This window comes from Mycena indigotica (assembly GCF_014461135.1).
Source record: "Mycena indigotica strain 171206Taipei chromosome Unknown Mind.scaff0009, whole genome shotgun sequence".
Lineage (NCBI taxonomy): Eukaryota > Fungi > Basidiomycota > Agaricomycetes > Agaricales > Mycenaceae > Mycena > Mycena indigotica.
This window is the reverse complement of record NW_023503008.1, coordinates 3,069,872-3,091,356: the sequence shown is the minus strand read 5'-3', so window position 1 is coordinate 3,091,356 and position 21,485 is coordinate 3,069,872. Positions and strand designations below refer to the sequence as shown.

The 21,485-nt window shown below is 51.9% G+C and overlaps 8 protein-coding genes across 8 annotated transcripts; 5 read left to right on the top strand and 3 right to left on the bottom strand.

Moving 5' to 3' along the window:
• Window positions 1-217: 217 nt before the first annotated feature.
• Window positions 218-2,105, bottom strand: MIND_01074800 (Succinyl-CoA:3-ketoacid-coenzyme A transferase; the record flags this gene model as incomplete). The annotated part of the gene is made up of 8 exons (XM_037367322.1): window positions 218-565; window positions 615-673; window positions 719-1,145; window positions 1,190-1,577; window positions 1,627-1,681; window positions 1,725-1,814; window positions 1,865-1,888; window positions 1,940-2,105. 8 exons carry the CDS (start codon window positions 2,103-2,105, stop codon window positions 218-220), a joined length of 1,557 nt encoding a protein of 518 aa, XP_037216716.1.
• Window positions 2,106-2,198: 93 nt separating this feature from the next.
• MIND_01074700 (uncharacterized protein) lies at window positions 2,199-2,696 on the top strand (the record flags this gene model as incomplete). The annotated part of the gene is made up of 1 exon (XM_037367321.1): window positions 2,199-2,696. The coding sequence occupies exon 1, from the start codon at window positions 2,214-2,216 to the stop codon at window positions 2,694-2,696; it is 483 nt and encodes a 160-aa protein (XP_037216715.1). The 5' UTR covers window positions 2,199-2,213.
• Window positions 2,697-3,116: 420 nt separating this feature from the next.
• Window positions 3,117-4,572, top strand: MIND_01074600 (uncharacterized protein; the record flags this gene model as incomplete). Its single annotated transcript, XM_037367320.1, has 4 exons — window positions 3,117-3,452; window positions 3,499-3,732; window positions 3,782-4,475; window positions 4,526-4,572. 4 exons carry the CDS (start codon window positions 3,117-3,119, stop codon window positions 4,570-4,572), a joined length of 1,311 nt encoding a protein of 436 aa, XP_037216714.1.
• Window positions 4,573-10,048: 5,476 nt separating this feature from the next.
• On the top strand, window positions 10,049-11,159 carry MIND_01074400 (uncharacterized protein; the record flags this gene model as incomplete). The annotated part of the gene is made up of 7 exons (XM_037367319.1): window positions 10,049-10,292; window positions 10,340-10,542; window positions 10,595-10,709; window positions 10,755-10,837; window positions 10,885-10,942; window positions 10,988-11,088; window positions 11,136-11,159. 7 exons carry the CDS (start codon window positions 10,049-10,051, stop codon window positions 11,157-11,159), a joined length of 828 nt encoding a protein of 275 aa, XP_037216713.1.
• A 92-nt stretch (window positions 11,160-11,251) lies between these two features.
• Window positions 11,252-15,589, top strand: MIND_01074300 (uncharacterized protein; the record flags this gene model as incomplete). The annotated part of the gene is made up of 6 exons (XM_037367318.1): window positions 11,252-11,337; window positions 11,386-11,538; window positions 11,592-12,852; window positions 12,908-13,057; window positions 13,112-14,792; window positions 14,841-15,589. Exons 1-6 carry the CDS (start codon window positions 11,285-11,287, stop codon window positions 15,587-15,589), a joined length of 4,047 nt encoding a protein of 1,348 aa, XP_037216712.1. The 5' UTR covers window positions 11,252-11,284.
• A 252-nt stretch (window positions 15,590-15,841) lies between these two features.
• Window positions 15,842-18,094, bottom strand: MIND_01074200 (uncharacterized protein; the record flags this gene model as incomplete). Its single annotated transcript, XM_037367317.1, has 3 exons — window positions 15,842-17,895; window positions 17,939-17,970; window positions 18,021-18,094. The coding sequence occupies 3 exons, from the start codon at window positions 18,092-18,094 to the stop codon at window positions 15,842-15,844; spliced, it is 2,160 nt and encodes a 719-aa protein (XP_037216711.1).
• A 91-nt stretch (window positions 18,095-18,185) lies between these two features.
• Window positions 18,186-18,450, top strand: MIND_01074100 (uncharacterized protein; the record flags this gene model as incomplete). Its single annotated transcript, XM_037367316.1, has 2 exons — window positions 18,186-18,257; window positions 18,292-18,450. The coding sequence occupies 2 exons, from the start codon at window positions 18,186-18,188 to the stop codon at window positions 18,448-18,450; spliced, it is 231 nt and encodes a 76-aa protein (XP_037216710.1).
• Window positions 18,451-18,683: 233 nt separating this feature from the next.
• MIND_01074000 (Glycoside hydrolase) lies at window positions 18,684-21,430 on the bottom strand (the record flags this gene model as incomplete). The annotated part of the gene is made up of 5 exons (XM_037367315.1): window positions 20,568-21,430; window positions 20,482-20,515; window positions 19,999-20,427; window positions 19,819-19,949; window positions 18,684-19,767 (listed from the first exon to the last, which is right to left on the bottom strand). Exons 1-5 carry the CDS (start codon window positions 21,413-21,415, stop codon window positions 18,684-18,686), a joined length of 2,526 nt encoding a protein of 841 aa, XP_037216709.1. The 5' UTR covers window positions 21,416-21,430.
• Window positions 21,431-21,485: the final 55 nt, after the last annotated feature.

Below are 21,485 nucleotides of genomic sequence, written 5' to 3'. Positions count from 1 at the left end.
ACATCGCATTAAATATTTGTGTCCGGGACTCGCGCTTACACGACTCGTTTCTTTGTTTCTTCTTCCATATCAAACTCCGTGTAGCCTAGCCTGGCCTTGCATTCCACCCGATACCCTCGTTCTGACGCAACCTCAACCAATATCTTATACTCCCTCTTTATGCTAGTTCATAGAAAAAATTAAAACCTTTACTACTGGCACAACGATCACAAGAGGCCTATTGTACCCTCGGTGCAACTTTGAAGTCGCATCCAGTTTTGGCCTTAACTTCTTCCAGCGTTACACCTTCGGCAAGGTCTGTGAGCGTCAGTTCCCCATTGACGCGGTCAACGTCAAACGCGCAGAGCTCCGTGATTATCTGGCTGACGGTCCGTGCCCCAGTCAGTGGGAGAGAACATTGCTTGAGGATCTTGTGGCTTCCGTCCTTGGCAGTATGTTCCATCGTCACAATAACCTTGGTCTTGTCTGGGTTTGATACCAGGTCCATCGCACCGCCGATGCCTTTGACCATCTTGCCCGGAATCATAAAGTTCGCAATGTCGCCTGCCTCCGAGACTTGCATCGCCTTAGGAACAAGGGTAAGTATTCGTTTGCTGCTGCTTGACAGAACCTACACCAAGGATAGCCACGTCAATGTGTCCGCCACGAATCATCGCAAACGAGTCGCTTGAATCTATGAACCGTTAATAAAAAAAAAACCACACCCTGTTCAACGCACCGAAAACTGAGGCACCAGGCAGGAGAGTCACCGTTTCTTTGCCAGCGTTGATCAGATCGGCGTCCAACTTTTCCTTGGTCGGGTAGGGCCCCATCCCCAGGATACCGTTTTCACTCTGCAGCCAGACCTTGACGCCCTTCTCGAGATGTTCAGGCACCAAAGTCGGCATGCCAATCCCAAGGTTGACGTAGAACCCATCTTTGATCTCCTTGGCCGCGCGTTTTGCAATTCGGTGTCGTTGGGCTTGCGCAGCTGCCCTTTCGGGCGAAAGTTTCTGGCTCTCGTTCTGAGTTTCCTTGGGGTCCGGTGCGACTGTGACGACTTCGATGATTTTAGGCTCGGTGGCTCGCACTATGCGGTCGACATAGATTCCGGGCAGATGGATCGCGTTTGGTGAAAGGGAACCAACAGGGACGATATGCTCTGCCTGGAGTATGTGGTTAGTCTAGCCAATAATATACGATGACCAACCTCGACAATCGTCAGCTTTGCGTTGCGCGCCATAACCGTGCTGAAGTTGTTGGACGCGTAGCGGAAGACGGCGTTGCCAGACTCGTCAACCTTCCAGGCGTGAATGAAGGCGATATCGCCGGCAATGGCGGTTTCCATGATGTACTTTCGTCCGTTAAACTCGCGCGACTCTTTCTTGATGCCCGGAAGCGCGACACCAGCTGAGAAGCCGCCCTCGTTATAGCGCATAGGAATCGAGCCGTCTTCCACCGCTGTAGACGCGCCTGTCGGTGTGTAGAACGCGGGAATTCCCGCTGCATGGGCTCGTAACCGTTCTGCAAGCGTGCCTTGAGGCGTAAGCTCAAGTGATATTTCACCCTTGAGGTATAACGACTCAAAGAGCTTGTTTCTGGGGACCAAATTGAGCGGCAGCCAGAATACGAAACACGGTCACGCACCCTCCAGGGTAAGAAGCAATGATCTTCCCCAGTTGCTGGCTGTTCAGCAGCTTGCCTGTGTGGATTCATATTGTGGCCATAGACGTGAAAGAACGAACCAAGACCCGAATCGCCATAGCCCGCGTTGTTTGACACGCCAGTCAGATTCTGCACGTCCTTGCGGCGTGTGAGGGCTGCCAGAAGGGTATCTGGGGCAGCGGATCAAGCCCACACCTTCGTTTGACGCCAGCCTGCTCACCAGGAATTCCCGCCGCGCCAAACCCTGCTCAGCTGGTCAACAACAGTCGCTGCCAGCTTAGCTAACGACACTCACCTCCGCAAAGAAGCACATCCCCAGACTTTATGTCCTTGATTGCTTCCTGCACCGACTCCCACACTTTGGATTTGGCTGGAGGCTCGTCGGGTATGCTGCTGTATTTCCGTGCGGCATAAGGCACGCGCCGCAACACCGGCCTCGTTTGGCGCAAAAGGACCAACATCGTGGTCAAGGAGGAAGAAGGGCAACGCTGGGAACGATCCAACTCACGGACCTCACGGAGTGGTATCCGATCACGAGACCGCACCAATGTTGTTCCACATGCACACCTATGGACCACTGGGCAGCCGCCGCCTTGCCAGGCCACCTCTCCCCGCTCGGTGTGGCTTGGGACTGGGCACGTGCGAGCCCCGCACTCAGCGCCCCCACCCTCGAAGTTGTCGTGCTTGTCGTCGACGCAATGGGTTCCACCATTCAAGTTTACCGTACCTCTGCCCGGAGGCGGGAGGATACTGCGGAGAAAGCCCAAGTCAGCGGTGGGCTCTGGTCTAGGCTTTGGTTTGTCGGACGGAGTCTGCCCAAGACAGTCACACCACCCAAGCCTCATGTGGACAGTGACACCGCCGACTTGCTCCAACGGACGGCCCAGCTACTGTGTGATGCCGGCGAAACCTACGCCCAGCTGCTGACAGAGCCCGACTTGGATAAGTCGCGTGTGGACGACCTCTTGGACCGCATCCGTACCTGGACCGCAACCATGGTCGCGAAGTCAACACCTCTCCATTCCCTCATTCCAGACCATGGCATTTTCTGAAATGTTGTCATGAGGATGTTTAGGCCTTCATTGTCTAATCGACACTCTCGAGCCACGAGTTGCAAACTTACAACACAAAGTCATCGACGGCATAGAGGTTGGAACGTGGTTTACTTCAAATTATAATCATATCACTGATATCCTATCCTGTAATTCTATCCTATCCTGACACGGTTTGTGTCGCGCTATTCTCCAAATCAACCTCAGTGAGCTGCAAGTGATCACTTGACTGGAAGAAGCGGGTACATGGCCACCCATCTGTGTGTGATTATATGAAGCTGCATAGACATGTGTAGGCTATGCTGTCGTGGTTAGGATGTCAGTGCCAGTGGCAAGGTAAAAAAACTAACAACTTCAGATACCATGGGAAGACTGGTTTCACTCCAGCTAGTTACGTAACAGGTGTAACCTCCTAAGTTAATGCCACGACAAGTCTGGCCGGCTTTGAGGGCAGAAGATAAGGGCCAATATGGAATAGTCATTTCTCCAGCGACTCTTCCTCGTAACCCCCTCCTGGACGGCAGCATCGGAAGAACGGAGTCGACAGCTGAATCAGACAGACAACAAGAGGACGATGAGATACTCCAGCAAAACGAACGCATGAGCTTTCTCCGGAAGCTCATTGCGACAGACCGACGCTGCTTCGTCACTGGTCAACCCGGTGACTGGCTGCAAGCTGCCCAGCTCATAAACACGCTACGATCTGTCCCGCATGACCACACCGAAGAATATTTGCGGGACGTGAAGGAGGCCATTGTGTGTCCATCTTTCTTCAGCTATCAGACATTGACAGCCTGCCTAGGAAGCCCTCCTCACAAGACTGGAGTTCAATCAGCAAGCGAACTTCAGCCTCGACGCGAGATGTAACCTTATGCTGCTTTCGACTGAGTGGCACGCCGGCCTCGATCTATACGGCTCTTTCGCGATTACTCCCCCCTTGGACGTTATTATCCAAATAACTCGCAAACTTCAAGAATGTAACCATGAGTGGGCTTTCCGTTACGCCCAAGATTCCGGTGCAAAAAGGAACTTGCCTGTATATGATCTGCTGTTCAAGCTGTGAATTCTTTACTCAGTCTTCCCAGTATGGAGAGCTCCCACTTGACATTTCTCAGTTGAAATGGCGCATCCTTATCATTCATTCCCGTGGGCCGTGTCCAAGCGGTCGACCAGTTCAAGCAATACACCCATCTGAACGCAATAACCATCAAACGACAGTGCTGGTCACTTGGCGCAATTACACTCCTGGTATCGTTGACTATGCACCATTTCTGTGCGAATCTGGCTCCAACATACCCCTCGAAATCCGTTTTCAGACGAGACGCGAAGCCCATGACCAACTTTCGCTATTTGCCGTCCTCGTCAATGCAGCATCGAAAATCAAAGCTTTTGTGTCTTCCACTCATCATCGTCCCGGAGATGATATGTCGCACGAAGGCCCCCTCCTAGGCTTCAACACTGTCTACGACAAATTGCTCGAGGCAATTTATTTCGTCCCCCATCCAAACCTCCATAACGATGTCAAATTGGCACTTGATCCCTCAACGGTTGTAACACCTACTCGGACACTGGCAGAACCTGCAACCACATTGCCCATACCAGATCGCGATGCTGAGCACACAGAGATAGGGATCAATTCGCCGCCGATGCAGCCCGAATCAGACATTTTGCCTGGGATAACTCCATCGGAATTTGAGTTGTTACTTCAAGAAGCGCATCATCCTACAAACAAGATGTCGCGACGGGAGCTTTTTGGGCTCCTTCTGTATGGAGTCCCAGGTATGTCATGTACTTTTGGTTGTCTAGTATCAATACTCAGATGTGTTCAGGCCATGCACAACATGTAGAACCGCCTCCAAATCCGCTTTTTACCTAATGTCACTGTAGTCTCTTCCCGAGCCCTTTTTTGCACCTAATTGTAACCACTTGGTTGAGTTTGTTGTAGTGAACTGGTTTACAACGTCTCCAAATATCCCTTCAGCCAGTGGTGTCAACTTGAACACTGGATTAAAAGTTCAAGCAGGAGGTTCAGAGAGAGAATTGGGGGTGTCCTGTAATGTCAGCCTGCATGGTTGACCACACTTGGGAAGCGTTAGCCGTACTACGGTAGCAGCGGAAGTCGATTGCCAAACGCCTGAGCGTAGAAGCAGCTGGCGAATCAGAAAAGGATAGACAATGCCTTGCGGAGGAGGGCGTCTGATCAATTATGTAACACCCCTTCTACCTAAGTAGAAACGGCCACGAAGACCGCAAACCAAAAGCAATTTGCCAGTAAAAACTCATCCAGAGACATCTTGACATCCTGACTGACTTGCATCGCAGGTTATGCAGTTGCAGCTGCAAGACTATGCGGCCTTGCAGTTGCTAAGAGTCGTTGACGCCATGGCACCAGACGACGCGCAACTGGAATCGGAGGCGATTGTCCAAGTGTTGGCCCAGGAAGACGTCGCCTGCGTCGCAGACGTTGACGAGATAGCCCAAGCTATCTGGAGGAATGATGGCTTGGCTTTTGTGATGAAGAAGCTCATTGACGGTCTCCCTTTTCTTTGCAACGCAGCGGTTCAGACTCACATCTATCCTCTACTCGCTGCCTTCATCAACCATCACCAAATCCCGGCGCCCTGGGCGTGCTTCCTCGTCGTCATCTCCAATGTTGCGATACCAGCCATAGGCACTTCGGCAATTGCGACGGGAACAAGAAACTTGGGACCTCAGGTCGTCATCGAGCCTCAGTACTGCCGCTTCAATAACTGCAACAATAACCTCGTGGTGACGTCGCCAACGGACACGCTAGTGGTCTTTAACATCACTTTAAAATCAACCTTGGTCTTAACCGACGCGCCTCCCTCAGCTGGCTGGAGCGCTGGGGTTGCTGCTTTGGCAGGTGTAAAGGAAACCTTTGATTCATACTGCCGGTTGAGTGCCTTCCGCCATCCAATTCCGGCTGGACTGTCACGCCGGCCAAACGACAAAAAGAAACGATATCGTCAGCAATGCTTTGGGGGCAACGCTGATCACATCCGCTCTCGTATTCGTGCAGCACGTAGTTGGCGTGTGGCGCTGGGGGACTACGCGAAGCTCGCATTCTATGACATAGTCGTGAATGCTCCAGGAAACCTCGCTGGGTCATTCTTGCATCCAAATACCTTCGCAACAGTCTTTGCCCTTGCTCCGAGCGCTGTGTGCACATACATGTCGATGGTGGAAGCTGACGAGGAAAAGAAGTTGGTATGGGAGGTTATGGCCATCGCCGTGGCCACTGGTGGTAGTGGGATGATGGTGGGCATGACTAATCATTCGATCTGGGCCTGGCTCCTCGAGATGCTGACGGGGCACCTCCTCAGTGTTGAATCCTCTGATTGGCTTCGGGATAGGGTAAACGAACTGGTGCAATCCGTCTTCCGCGCTGTTTGGATCGTCCTCTGTGGCATGACAAGTTTCATGATCTGTGGTGGATGTTGGAAGAGAGGGGAGACTCCGGCCTCAGACAAGAAACAGCAGTGAGGTCTCGATTCGTTGTGTTGTTTGGACACAGAAGCTACGCATAAATGTACTACTTTTCTTGTTGCAATAAAAAGGCTTGCATGTGAGCAGTAAACAGTGAGCTGCGACTTGAAAACGTCGACAGTAAGTCTATATTCTCCCAATGGTCTCCGTCAAGAAAGCCTGTGAGAATATCGCTCAGAGTGAAATCGAGGTCTAAGTCTTCCGCAAGTGCCGAGTGTCCATGTACGCAAGACAGTTCAGAAAGTTCATCAAGCACGGCAAAAGGCTGGGATGTCGGTAGATCGAGGATACTTTCCTTGGTGACAGTCCATAAAATAAGATAATAGACGGTACTCACTCATTGGACATACGCCAGGAACTTCATCCAAGTGCCCCTCAGCTGCACACGATTCGAGCTGACACACCAATAAGGGCAGCGAAGTAGACAGTATCGATAAATCGTGTCCGACATGTGGCGGAGCCAAAGTCTGAGGGCCGAACGGGTGAAAGCCTATATTCTTGGAGAATGGCGCTACCGTAGTACCGCTGCTCTAGACACGAAGCAACCCTAAGCAACCGCAATGTGGAATATGTGGAAGACCTGAGAAGACTGGAGTCACAGTGTCACACAAAATATTTCGTGGATCAGCTCACGTTCAACACCAATGTCGGTCGTTGGACTACTGCTTAACCCCGTCATATCCCTCAACCCATTCTTCTCAGAAGATGGTGAGGGTGGGGGAATCGACGTCACGTATCTCTTGACCGCGTTTGTCGCCCTGGGAATATACATAGTCGCCAGTCGATACCACAAAGCTCAGTATGCGGCAATCGCGTTCGACTTCCCGCCTCTTGAAGTGAGCCACTCCAATTCATGCTCCCAGCCCCCCTTTTAGCTCTTTCCACAGGCCGCTGATCCAAAATACGAATCCATCTTCATTCGAAACGCGCATCTCAACTCACACCAAGAGAATGAGGAAGTCGCCCCGGCCATGTCTGTCAAAGGCGCTCGCTATATAACATGCTTTGACCCCGCGACTGGGCTGCATCTTGCAACCTTAAAGGCAGACAGCGAAGAAGAAATCGCTCACAAGATTCGATTGGCACAAATTGCACAAAAAAAGTGGAAGGAGACCAGCTTCGGCCATAGGCGACGCGTCATGCGAAGTCTCAACAAGTGGCTTGTCGAAAATCAGGATGTTTGTGCCCGGACTGCCTGCAGGGATACGGGCAAGACGCGTATGTCACATGTTCAACAAAAGTGGTTTATGCTTCAACTCCTTCTCAGTTGTTGACGCCGCCCTTGGAGAGATTATTACCACGTGTTGCAAACTGCAGTATATGATTGACCACGGAGAACGTGCTCTACGACCAGAGACCCGACGCAGAAACCTTATTCTCGCTTATAAAACATCACAAGTCCATTACGAGCCTCTTGGCGTTGTCGCCGCTATCGTCTCGTGGAACTATCGTGCGTGCTCTGCTGTCTCTCTTGGCAAGCATTGATTTCCATTGTCAGCTTTGCACAACGCGTGGTCGCCCATTATTGCCGCTCTCTTTGCGGGTGCGTCAGCTCTTTCAATCAATTATCCTTGTTGAACTGCTTCAAGGTAATGGAATCGTTTTGAAATGCAGCGAGCAAGTTTTTTGGTCAACACAGTGGTTCGTTGGAGTCATTCGGAAATGTTTAGCCGAATGTGGCGCTGATGCCGAACTTGTACAACTCGTGTGCTGTTATCCAGAGCAAGCAGACGCACTCACGAGGTCTCCTCACATCAAACATATTACTTTTATTGGCTCGGAAACCGTAGGTCGCAAGGTTAGTAGAACTAACTATGCGACTTCCAATGCAATACTCATCACAGCCAGATTGCGATGGCTGCTACAGAAAATCTCACACCAGTAACCCTCGAGCTTGGAGGCAAAGACCCAGCAATCATTTTGAAAGGAACTGATCTAAATAAATGGGCAAGTATGTGGATGCGCGGCATTTTGTAGGTTTTTCGCATTGATTCATGTCTGATGCCTTCTGACCGACCGAACTACAGCCAAAATGCCGGCCAAAACTGCATTGGCATCGAGCGTCTAATTGTCCACAAAACTCAACACGATGAGCTATACGACATGCTTCAAAAACGAATCGAAATGCTACGCTTAGGCAGCGTCCTTGCAACTTCCGAAGCTGGTTTTGTTAACACTGTTGACTGTGGCGCCATGATCTCGGGTGACCGCTTTGAGAGTTTGACGAACATAATTCAAGAAGCGGACCACCAAGGATCCGATGTCGTTGGCGGTACCGCATACTCGCAGGTCTATCAAGACAAAGGCTATTACTTCAAGCCCACAATCGTTGGGCCAGTGACACCTGAAATGCGGATTGCACGGGAAGAACGTGAGTTGAAGTTAAGGTCTTAATATTCAGGGCTGAACGATCCTCTAGTCTTTGCGCCGGTTGCTACGCTGATTATATACGACAAGGTCGAGGAAGCGATCGAAATTGCGAATGGCACGCGTTATGGCCTTGGTGCCAGCGTCTTTGGGCCAAGTCAGGACCAATGCATCCACGTTGCGAAACAGCTCGAATGTGGCATGGTGGCAGTGAACGATTTTGCAGTGTTTTATGTAAGAACAATTCAATCGTTTGGGTATTCTGGACTAACTTGATTCACAGCTCAAGTAGGCGAAGTCGCAATCTGTTTTTTTCTCTTCGTATTCACACTTGAACAGTCAGGATCTTCCTTTTGGGGGCGTCAAAGCCAGTGGTTATGGGCGATTCGGTGTGTGCTTTTGTAAGCTGTCGATTCACCATTTGAACTTGCTATAGGTGGCCCCGAGGGACTTCGGTCACTAACCAATGTCAAAGCCATTATGGTGGACCGATTTCCTGCTCTTATACAAACGGACATTCCCAAAGTCCTCGATTATCCGATCCGCTCACTCGTTGTCAGCTGGTACATATCTTGCGTGATACTGAGGACATTGAGCTGACATGTTTTGCGTCTTCTTTTAGGGACTTTGTCAGTGGTTTGGTGACCTTCTTATATGCGGAGGGCTGGCGGCGAAGGATAGCTGGACTTTGGAAGCTGATACGAGCGTCACGAAAGTAGCTAAAAGATCTATCAGTGTGCCCAATATTTTCCCGTTTGCATATGCTAGTTCCAGGCCTAGTTCTATAATTCGAGGTTTCACATCGTGACCAAAGAAGTTGGGATGAGTCAGCGTCAGAATATTTGTCACTCTCCACCAACCAAGCGGAATATTCGCTCGATAGCTTTTGAGCTGGAAGGATGCCGTCAACACATTTTCCACTCCGAGTTCATTCAAAGCTCTTCTAACTTAGAAGCGTTTTTCTAGGTTAGTAAAGTCCAACTCCAAGTTCGATCCCTAAAGACGATTCCAGTCATTCTATCGTAGGCTTGAATATATCTGTCTTCTGAGCCGGATAACCTGAGGCACGGTGGCTTCTGCGCCGGGAAGTACTCTGAGTCGATGCGCAAAACCTCAAATGGTACTGTTGCCATACAACGGAGATTCTGGGATGACTTGACAACATCTTCATGGCCAGCCACATTTTGCGACACGAAGGAGAGGAGTTATCGCTGTTCTTACTTCGAGTATTGACTCAATCGACGGTGCTACCAAGCCGCGTCTAATGAGCCGCAGTTTGCACAAGGTCCAAATCAAACAAGATTGGGTCCTGAGGCTTGAGTGAAGTGGAACTTGAAGGAGTCCCAAGACTGGAAAGAAGGGCCAGTACATAGCAGCCTACTTATATCAGCGCGACCTGTGACGAACGCGTTACATCTCTTCTCGTCTCGAACCACCACCACCTCACGCTCTTTACGCACCACACGTTCTTTACGACTATGCCCTCCTTCACCAAGCTCTTCACTCTCTTCCTCTGCACCGCCATCCCTACTGTACTCGCGACACCTACACCCAAACCTCCTGTCCTCAATTCGTTGCCTGCCGACTGTACCATGAACCATGGCTTCGAAGTTTGCCACGGAAACAGAGCTGGTGCTTCTTCGGAATCCCTCTCTGCTCGAGGCTTAACTAACGCTCAACGTCTCGCCCGTGGTCTACCTCTCAAACCACCCACTCGTCGCGGTGAGTAGACTCGCCCAACCATCAAATCATCTTCTCACTGCCTCTAGCTTCTGCTCGTAGGGCAACAACCTCGCCTTCACCTGTTGCTCGAGGATACATCCAAGTGGTTGCGCTTGACCGCGATGGCAATTCGAATGACGTGCTCGGGTTTGTTTCAAGAAACAGGTACCAGAACGCGCAATACCTCATCCAACCAGCGATCGATGATTCTGCATTACTTGTCACGAGCGATGGCCCCTATCTGATTTTGGCGCGTCCATAAAAAAACATCTGACCGTTCCGTTATTAATTGATGGCAACAGGACAACGACCCCTCGCCTCATCGTTTCGTCGGTCTTGTGCAAGGCCGTGAAGATGACTCGTCTACTTTGGCTGAAGGAAGCTCCAACTATCTGTATCTCGCTGCGAGCGACCAGAGTGCGTGACTTAATTTGATCCAGACTAAATTTCTTAGTTTTCTAGCTTCCTCGGGTTCATCACCTCAAAGTATTGGCAATGCCATCAATGACGCTTACAGTGGATCATTTACGGCAGAGAGTGCAGTGGTATGTTACGTTTTGCAGTTTTGCCACATGCTCATCCTTGGGTACAGTGGACGCTCGATCCAATCACTCATAGACTGGCGGCGCAGTGGACCAATACAGACTCATGTTCGTTTGTTTGCGCATTTGGAACCATTATTTACCTATGTCCAGCGCGTGCACCGACCTTGGCGTTCACGCAAGGTTCCGCAATCTACTTCACGGCCGACTTGAACGCCTTCCAACAAGCGCACTCAGCCCCGATTCAGAGAATAGTATGTGCTCGCCCCACCTTTCTACTGTCATTTGATGATGTGTCCAGGCCTTTGTGTTCATCACAATTTGAGAAGGGGTAGCTATGTTATCTTATCTGTACTATCAATGTCAATCAATCGCGTCCATCATTGATCACGTGTGACGGCCTTAACTCTCTCTTGACTTCCACCTTGTCTGAAATTTTGTTTCTTCCGCATGGATGACGCGTCGCGGGATGCATTAGTGGAGGACAGGATTGCTCAGCTTCAGTGAGTCAGCCGCGAATAACTGCAATTTGACCTGACAAACGCGACTAGAGTGATCGCAGAGCGACGGAATGCGCTGCTTCGCCAAATGTACTACATGGTGCATCGTCGGCAGACCATGGGCGCTGTCATTCGAATGGAGGAGCAGGCGGACGATGATGACGGCTTAGTGGCCTTTCTAGACCAATTTAATCTGGAGAAACAGTGTGTTTCCAACATTTCTCTTGAGTTTGTGCAATCTAACTGATGACCTAAAGTCCGGAAACTGGCTTCATTAAGAACTTTGATCACCAGCAATTCAAGTCGTTTAGCGCTCTCGACAAGGATAAATCCGAACCACTTCCAAGTCCATTGTCTCAAAGACCAATTACACCAGCTGTGCCTTTGTCCGAGTCAGACGACGAGCTAGATCTCATTGGCACACCCAATGCTAACCAATCGCGCGCGTCTTCAATTGCTCAGCGCCCTGCGTCAGAAGAAAAGTTCATCGTTGTTCAACGAGTTGGTGCACAAGAACCTGAGCGGGTGGCTATTATTGCCGAGGGTGACACCACTGAGGACGATGGCGAGCAAATGCAACAGGATGTGGTCCACCAGCAACTGCCAATTATCGTGGAGCAAGCGGGAGAGGTGCCAGAGCCAAATGAAGGTGACGAGAAGGAAGGGCTACCACCAGACAACGTGGCCGCGGAGGAAGCAACGAAGCCTGATGTGGCATCGACACGAGTGGTGGATGAATCGCCCAACGAATCCAGCGAAATGGTCGTCGACCAAAATCTTATTTCGGCTCAGGGCGAACTAACACCCCAACCTCAACCTACTCCCGAATTGCTGGAGTCCCCTACCGAACCGCCCCTCGTCGCTCCTGAGATCGATAAAGCGAAGCAAGAACAAGATGTAGCGATGTCCGAAGCCACTCCAACGTTGAAGCATGCATCTCCGCTCCCTCAAACCCCAAGTTCAGATGATGGAGAGTCCATGGTTATCGACGATGATGAAGACGATGAAGAGGTCGCAAAAGCCGTGCAACAATCCTCGCCCCTCCCCCCACCAGCCTCTTCCTTACCAGAACCAGAACCACAGCCGAAATCAGATCCTGTGGTTGCTTCGCCTGTCGCGGTCCCACCTCCAACTCCCGAAAAAGTTGCGACTCCAGTTCCCCAGCAGATTGCCGCTGTCACACCTCGCGAGGAACCTCCAGCTATACGTGCGCCGTCAATTGTTGCTAGTCTCAAATTGGAGGAGAAGCCTACTCTGCTCGCTATGCAGCCACAGCCCAATACCTTTGACACAAACTACACACTGCCGCCATTGAAAATCATGCCAGCCGATTTCAGTCGCAAAACAAAGCCCGGTAAACAACAGCGGAAGCACAAGGACAAAAATGGCGCAACGATCAAGGACAAGGATGATTGGGCTCCGATGGGTATAAGTCGATGGGGTGCTTTGCTAAGGGCTAACCCTATCCATCCGAAACTGGCAAGAGCAACAAAATGCCTTAGTTCGCGAGATTGGAGTGTAAGTTATATAATTTTTCACGACTGCGATAATGGTTTGTTTATCTAATCATCAGGTCGCAATGCAAGAACTGCGACTAATTCGTGCTCTCGAGCAAGTCGAAACTCTCAAAGATGCTAGTAGATGGAGTTTTCGTCAACCCAAGAAACAACGTGGCGTCGGCGGTATCACCAAGACTCACTGGGACTATCTGCTAGATGAGATGGTAAGTGGATGGTGATGCTCTGTGTCTCTACCTCTCATTGTTTCAATGTTCCAGAAATGGATGCGAACGGACTTCCGGGAGGAACGCAAGTGGAAAATTGCCCTTGCTTACCACCTGTCTACTGCTGTTCTGGAATGGCATTGTTTCACCAGTCAAGCGGAACGTGTGGCTCATGGTATTTGTGTTGGCTGGCGACGACCCAAGGTTGACCAAACCGAACATATGTCAACGCTGGAAATTGAAGATCCCCTCGCTTTGGAAGACGAACCCATGGACATATCTATCGAAGAGGATGAAGGCACCATGATCACAGCAGACACTCCTGCTCCTACCACGTCACTTTTGGCAGTCGACTATGGCTCAGATGACGATGAAGACGACGAGCAGGAGAAACAGAGTGTATTGGACGCTTTAGAACCAACTTCTGCCCTTGAGGATGCTTTAGACGTCGCCGAAAAACCGGTTGCGTCAGACTCGGGTTTCGACACCGAGTTCAAGCGGCCAGTTTCTGAAGATGCAGGTCCAACCTCGCTCTCGCAGGAGGCGGACAATATGGACATTGACCAGAAACCGATCATCAAGAAAGAGGAGGTGGACGATGCTACGCAATCATTTGGACTGAAAGATAGCTCAATCAACCCAACTCTATCCCAAACCGACTCTCTGAAAGCGGCTGGCGAGCCAACCTCATTTTTAGCCGAACCAGTCATCAAGCCGTCATCGAAACACAATATATATGCACCACTTCGCGACTATTTGACGTACTCTGAACCAGAAAAGCTGTTTATCGATTCTCAGGATGTCGCAAATATCATGAAAGACGCTAGTGCCGAGGGAGGCGCGTTTGACGCCGCTGCATTGTTCCCTAAAGACCTCTCCCAAATATTCCCAGATCTTCCCCCACTTGCAATGCTTGATGTTGCTCCAGGTCCTGCTGATGGTCGACCCCGGCGCTCTGAGAAACGCGTTGATCGGGATGATGCCAACAAACGGATCGAGGAAACGATGCATACCAAACTGTATCCCATCGGGAAATTCATGCATTCGAAACCGACATTACTTGGCGCATTACAACCTGCTAAACGCTGGAAGAATGGGCAATGGATTCCTGCTGAAGATTGCCCCGCTTACGATGTGGAAACGCCGCCTGTCAAGATGCACGACAGTCTGAGCGGTGAGCTGCCTGTCACCTTTCAATTGGGTACTGATATTCCTTTTCTTGTAGAGTTGTTCAACGCCAAGTTCACTATCCCACCGAAATCTGTGTGGCTGGAGCAACAGAAGGAGAAGGAGAGCAAGGAACGCGAGGCGCGAGAACGTGAAGCCAGGGAGAACAAAGAGTCGTTCGACTTCAAGGACGCTCAACGACGCGCTTCGTCGCATATTTGGACCACGGTGGACGACAATGTCCTCCGTTCCCTTGTGGACAAGTACCCTAACAACTGGCCGCTTATCGCCGAGTGCTACAACTCGGCCCACGTCAGTATCTCCACCGACACACGAACTGCGCGGGACTGCCATGACCGGTGGAAGGAACTTGCTGCTCGGCCTCCCGAGCCATCACGTGCCGATGATCCGCCGCGTGGAATCAAGCGACTTGCGAGTGCGAGTATCTCTGGACCCTCTCCTGTTGCTTCTGGTAGCGATGCAAAGAAGCGAAGACGACATCATGTTATTGTGGATTCGATGCGCAAAGTGGGCAAAAGGCGGCAAGAGCAGGCGCAAAAGAGTCTGAGTAAGTTGGACTCTTTTTCGAACATGTACCCAACTAACTCTTGAATAGACAACCAGCGCAAAGCATCTGTCGTCCATGAGACTCATGCGCAATACACGCGACTTGCGAAGTACTCGCCTGCAGAACTAAGTCGGATGAAAACAGAGAAGGAACAGGACATTAATGCCCGTCGCAAACAAGACGAAATGGCGCGGGCTCAAGCTGCTCAGCAACAACAACAGCGGAGTGCGGCGACGCCTGTGGCTCAAGTTCAACCTGCGCCACAACAACCACAGGGTTCTCCTGTCCCGCAAGCAGCCCAACCGGTACCAACTCCCCAGCCACCACCTCAACCAACACCTTCGAGTTCACAGACACCGGTGGCCCAGCCTCCTGTGATCCAAGCACAGACGCCACAACAACAGCAGGCAATCCTACAAGCTGCCCAAGCCCAACATCAACAACGTCTCCAGCAAATGGCTGCTCGGAACGGAATACCAATTGCGCAACAACAGCGGGTGGCCTCTCCAGCGAGAATACCGCTTACTCCACAGCAACAACAGGTGATGCACATGCGGCAGCAAGCGGCGGCAGTCCAGCAGACGATGATCCAGCAACAACAGGCGTTGATAGCACAACAACAAGCTGCTGGGGCGCGGGCGGCAACGTCGTCTCCTCGACCTGTTGTGGCCGCTGTTCCCAACGGGATGCAGCAGCAGCGGCATTATGGCCTGGGGAATTACACCTCGGAGCAAATCACACAGATGCTACAAATGGCCAGTCAGCAGCAACAGCAGCAGCTTCAACGTCAACAGTAGTCGTATTCGTATCGTATCGTATTGCTATGTAACAGAGCTTATCAGCAGCTACAAAATGGCTTTCAGAATTTTTTCCACAATCTGACCCACAAAGTAGCATTAAAGTTTTTTGACTCCCAAAACAACTAAAGGTTATCAGCCTTGATAACAAATTTGAAGGCAAAGTCTGTTATTTGCTTGGAAACGATGAATTTGCAATACATGAGCTTCAGTATGGTCAAGGCTACTAATAAGTACAAGCACAAGGTTAGTTTAGAGGTACGACGTCGACGCAAACTTGAGTCCCTGTTGGAGCATATTGTCGATCATCTCTCTCTCGTTGCGAATGTCGCTATGGACGTAGCTTTCTGACGCACGAAGGGACTTGTAGACGTCTTCTTCGCCCTCGCCCTCCGGCGCTTTCGGCCCGATATAGACCGACCTGCCAAAGTCGATCAGCCGGAAACTGCACTCTGACCCGAACTCGCGCATCCAGCCCTGGGGGACACTCATCGGCCCCGTTTGCGTCAGGATGTTGCGGTCGTACACCGACTGGTGGAGCCAGTCCGCGTCCATGAAGCGGTAGTACAGCGACCACGCCTCTTTCTTCTGGTCCGCAGTCAGCACATTCGGATCGACCTGTTTTCCGCACTCCTCAACAAGCATGATCGGGCTGAGGTAGCGCTCCTGCTTCTTGGCGGGGACATAGTAGCCGTAGAACTGGGGGACAACTGCGCCCACGGGGACGGGCTCGCGCGAGGGGCGCACGATGTTGTAGCCAGACCAATGCTCTGACAGGTGGGCAGGGAGCGCTTGGTAGACTTTGGCCTCACGTGCCAGATGGTCGTCGCCCTCGAGCGACAGCTTGGCACACACATTCACCACTGCCGTTGGCGGCGCGGCGGTCCCGCGCTGCGAGTCGAACGCCATCGTCGCCAGCAGGATATGCTGGCAGTTTTCCCCGCGGCCCGGAGTCTGCCACGTGACTTTGGTCTCCATCGGCACCACCGGCCCGTGGTACGAGCCATGGGTGCGGTCTGTCTTTGGCTCGATTATGCTTGTCGGGACCCCGCCTTCGTCCATCACCAGTGCAGGCACCGCTTCGTGCTTGAACACATACCCAAACTTGTCTTCAGAGTCCTCTGTCACGGCTGCGATCGCCTCTTGCGCCAACTTGAAGAAGTCTCCGTTCTGCATAAACTCTTTCACCTCATCATCAATGCAGGCCCGGCAGAGACGGTCCGGGACAAGCAGCGAGCGCGGAAGCTCCCATTCCGCGTGGTAGACCGCCGAGTGGTGGCCCGTGCCGGCGCTGTGGCTGGGCGAAAGGTACAAATGTGCCGCGGGAGTCTCGCTTTTGTGCTCATAGCGCGGCACTTTGACCAGCACGGGTGGTATGAACGGCAGGCCCTTCAATTCCTCCGTGGCAACGTTGTCCAGGGGGTAAATCAAGATGTCGTGGTCGTCTGTCAGCTGTTTGAACTGCTCCTCCTGCTGCTTGCATTTCTTCATCCCGGCAGGGGTGATTGGCTTCAGCTCGTATTCGTGTACGATGTCGGTCATTTTCGCCCAGTCAGTCTCGTCTGTCTTCGTTCTGGCGCTGCGGCGAACTTGAAGGAGGTTCCAGGGATCATGAACAACAAGTTTCTTGGGGAGAAGCGAGTACGGAAGCAGGGTTTCTAACTTGACGCCGTATGCAGCGCCCCGAGAGAAGGGGAGAAGCGGCCACAAACCGGGGTAGTTTTCTGGCTTGATGTCGGAGATGTCGACATGCGCGTTTGGCTTAGAATCACCAGCGATTGGGACCTCTTCCGCCAACTCAGACCCTGGTCCGCGCACTGAACGTATTTTGGGGCTATATCCCCCAGGCTCTCGACTCACGTGGCTCTCTCTCGACGTGATGTCAAGCGCAATCTGGTCTGGAAGGACGAATTGCTGGGGTGCTTTCTCTCTATCGGCCCACTCCAGCTCGTGTGTGGCATAGTCCTCGCCCAGCTGGCGCATCTTGTCTGCAAGCCGGCTGCCAGAAGTCGTCACGAGGTAGCTCGGCACATCTGGCATCGGCCGATAGTAGTAAAAGTCGTAGAGGGTGTTGCCCCAAACGAGCCCGTTTGGCGTCTGCTTGCCGAGCTGTTCGCCCTTCATGAAGGCGGTCTTCCCGTTCGGGTCGCGCGGCCACTCTCTGAATATCATCCGCGTTGTCTTCGTCTCGAAATTCGTCTGGTACTGCTCCAGAACTGCCTTGGGCACGCAATGTGGGTTGTGTAGCGGGAGCTTGTCGATGTCGGTTGGTCCATCGTTGCTGTTGTCTTCTTTCTTACTTTCGTCTGCCCCCGCATCGGTGCCACCCCCCCTCCTCATGTTTGCCACTCTTTACGTCCACAGCGGCATCGATATCATCACTGTGGGACGTGTTAGCGTAGCCATGTCGCACACGAAAGGTGGCGCTTACGCGTTTACCGCCGCCTTCTTGCCCTTGCCATCGTCCTTGGTCGCTCTGGGGGTCTTCAAAAATCCGCGTCGCATGGTGGTCGAATCAAGTACTTTCTTTGTGACACGTGACGGTGGATGTGTCAAGATGACGTACATTGATTGCGCTTGCACACAAACCACCACCATGTCTACCTCGCAAGATAAAGCCTGGAAGGACAAAGAGCAGGGCGCGGAGGCTGCATATGCTCGGCAGAAAGTACTGTTCCACTATATATATCCATTTTCCTGAGGCTCATGTCGGACTGAAGGAAGAAGAGCAGTTGGCTCGAATCAGAGCCGAGTTGAAGGCCAAAGCTGCAGCAGACGCCAGGGACAAAGACTTTGAAGGAGGCCATGGCGGGCAAGAAGACCTCGAGGACCGTTACGCAACCACAAGTGGAGAGCACTAGGATCGACAAATATGTATAAGTGTAGTGACGTGACGATACCGAAAACTAGGCTAAGATATGGTTGAGATGTACAGTCTGAGTGTGTGTCTGAGTGTGCGTGAAGAGGTACTACAATACGTGAATGAGTAAACGAGCGAGTGTCAATCCTAACAGTCCAAGGTCCAATATGTAGCAAGCAGGGGGGAGGGAGGGAGGGAGGGAGAAAAGACAGGACGGCATCACGTGCCATGCAGTTAAATCATGGCTACCGTCTTCGTGGTGGGGAGGGAGGGGGGAGTGATGATGGCAGCGGCTGGCGCGGGGGCTGCACCACCACCACCACCACCAGTACACAGAGGGCTGGGAGGGTTAACATTTGAGGGGCCCCATGGGTCAAAGTAACTGCAGCCCTGAGCCGGGACCATCATGCCAATCGTGTCAGCCGGGTTCGCCCAAGCAGCTAGCTTCACGCTTGCGGTTGCGCTCACGACGTGCCCACTCACTGTCACTGGAGTGAACGTCGGTGTGGGTAACGTGATTAATGGACCATTCGGCACATAAGTCGGCAAAGAGTTTCCGGGGGAGTTGCCGCCAGGGAAGGAGATGCTTGGTGGAGGCCATTGAAGACTGGCTTGGATGTATGCGGACGGAATTTGACCAGCTCCAGCGCCGCCCGTTTGCCATGCGCTCAATGTTCCCTGAAACGGTGCTGCGTTACCGCACTGCCCGACAGCCTCACGAGGGTCAGTCGGCATCCAACCGTGCTCCAATCCGAGCGAGTAAGACCAGTGTGGCGACTCCACTCTCCCCGCGGTAGAATTCCCAATCTTCCAAGTCCAAAAGAACCAGTTCTGGAGCGCATCCATACTAGCTTTCGCAAACGTCTTGTACGATTGCTTCGTGCCGCTGCTCCATTGCTCCCAGTTCGTCCAATCCGTCTCGCAGTCCCCGAGTCTGGGCCAAGTCCCGCCTCTAGGCGGAGGTGTGATGTAATTTCCCTCGTATCGAATACCCTGGCCAACGCCGTTGACATATAGACCACAGTCGGTCACAGCGTTACTGAACTCGCCAGCAACGATGAAGCCAAACGTGGCCATGGTGCCATTGATCAAGCCTCCCCAGTTATTGCAAGGAGTGTTCGCATAAGACGATATTGGGCTATCGTTCTGGTCGCTGAAGCAAAGGTAGGGATGCGTGTCCATCGAAGCTCGGTCGGCGTTGGGTAGGAAACCAGCATACTGATCAAGGCCGATAAATCCGTCATGGAATGACACCATGGGTCCTTTGCCTTGGCCAGTACCGCTGGCAGTGCGAACACTGAGATAGGCCTGATAGTAGCTGCCAAACGTTAAGACCGAAATAGACCATGAGCAATATAGCACGACTCACTATCTCTTGAGGGCGTCAATTCCAATGGAGTTGCCTTGCGGCTCATTCGTGACACCAAACATCACAACAACGTCGCTATACTCAGGCTGGCTGATAAATTCGGACAGGATGCGAATATAATCGAGAGAACGCTGTCCAGGATCAGTGCATGCTCCACAACGGCAGATGAACATCACGTACTTGCGCGTTAGCAATACCCATAGGTCCAAACATGACATTGAAGTTTCCCAGCCTCCCCGAATGATTCCAGCCATTTTGAGAACCCGGGAGCGTGTGGAGATCGAGGTTAATACGGAGGCCATACTTTCGAGCCCATTGAATCGCTTTTAGGAAATAGGTCCACGATGTCTTGGGCAGGAAACCCTCTCCGTCTTTGACCTCGATGGCCCAGAATCCAATGGGGATACGAATGAAATTGAGACCCGCTGCAGCGATTTCCATGAAGTCTTTCTCCGTGATGAATGTTTTGTAGTGATCCTCGAGTTGAGAGACGCCCCCGTTGGCGGTGTCCAGTGCCATCGCTTGTAGCAACGTATATTCGTCGATAATCGTGATTCCCGAACTGGTAGGCCTCGATTGAATTGTTTGGTAGAGCCCAGGAACAATGAACTGCGGTTTAAGATTGAGCTAAGAGAAAAGAGGGGAGGTCAGGGGATTTCATACCGGCTCAGTGACAAGCCAACCCCCAAGATTTACTCTGCAAAGCAAATTAAGCAATAGAGTATAGGCGTCTTGGATGGAAGACGCACCCTCTAATTGGGTCGACACCAAATCGGAAAGGTTGGTTGAGTGCGGGAGTCCATGACTGCGCACGAGCGCTGTTGTTGAAAGGGTCATTTATGTCCCACTGCCACGTGCCGCCAAAAGAGTTGGAGTAGACGAAAGAGGACCCGTCGTCTGCTAATATTGTGCTTCCGTCTGAGCCGGAAACAGCGATGGCAATCTTGTTTGCATTGTTTGTGCTCGAGCCATCCGAGGATGTGTTGGAGTCGCCGGATTTTGACCCCGAGTCCTTTGACCCTTCATCACTGGATTTTCGCTTCAGCAGGAAAGCCAGCACGACACCCAATATGATAGCAAGGACTGCAATAACGGCGAGCCCTATTAATATAGGTTTCCTGCGTGACCTCGGTTTGGCGTATGCCGCCCGTTTCTCGTTGCGGAGGCGTGGTTGGTCGCCATGCACAAAAAAGCCGGGTTCGTCATGGTACGCCCCACTATCTGAGTAGCCTTGAGTTGTGGCGCCTCGAAGGTTGTAGACAGAGTCGGCTGCAGTATAGGAAGAAGCGGTGTCTGAACGCAAAGTGTGTTGTGATGAGGCTATCGAGTTGCGCATGTTGGCTCCACCGTCATCGTACAATGCACGACCGAGGAAACGGGGCTGGGCTGCACCCATTGGCATACCAGAGAGGGCAATGTCGTCGGTATATGGACCGCCATGGTTGTCGAGTGGGAGATGGAAGGAGGAATTATCAGCACCGGGAGATGGAGGAGCATTATAGAGTCTATTGGGTTGGTCGGAGTCGTGAGTAAGAGGGAGTGGTGCGTAGTCGACTCCACCCGTGCCAGGGTGGACGACTGGAGGAGGTTGGGACATGGAGGTGGAAGGGAAAGTGCAGGAGAAGCGTGACTCTCCTAAAACGATCCTGCCAAGAACAACAGCCGAC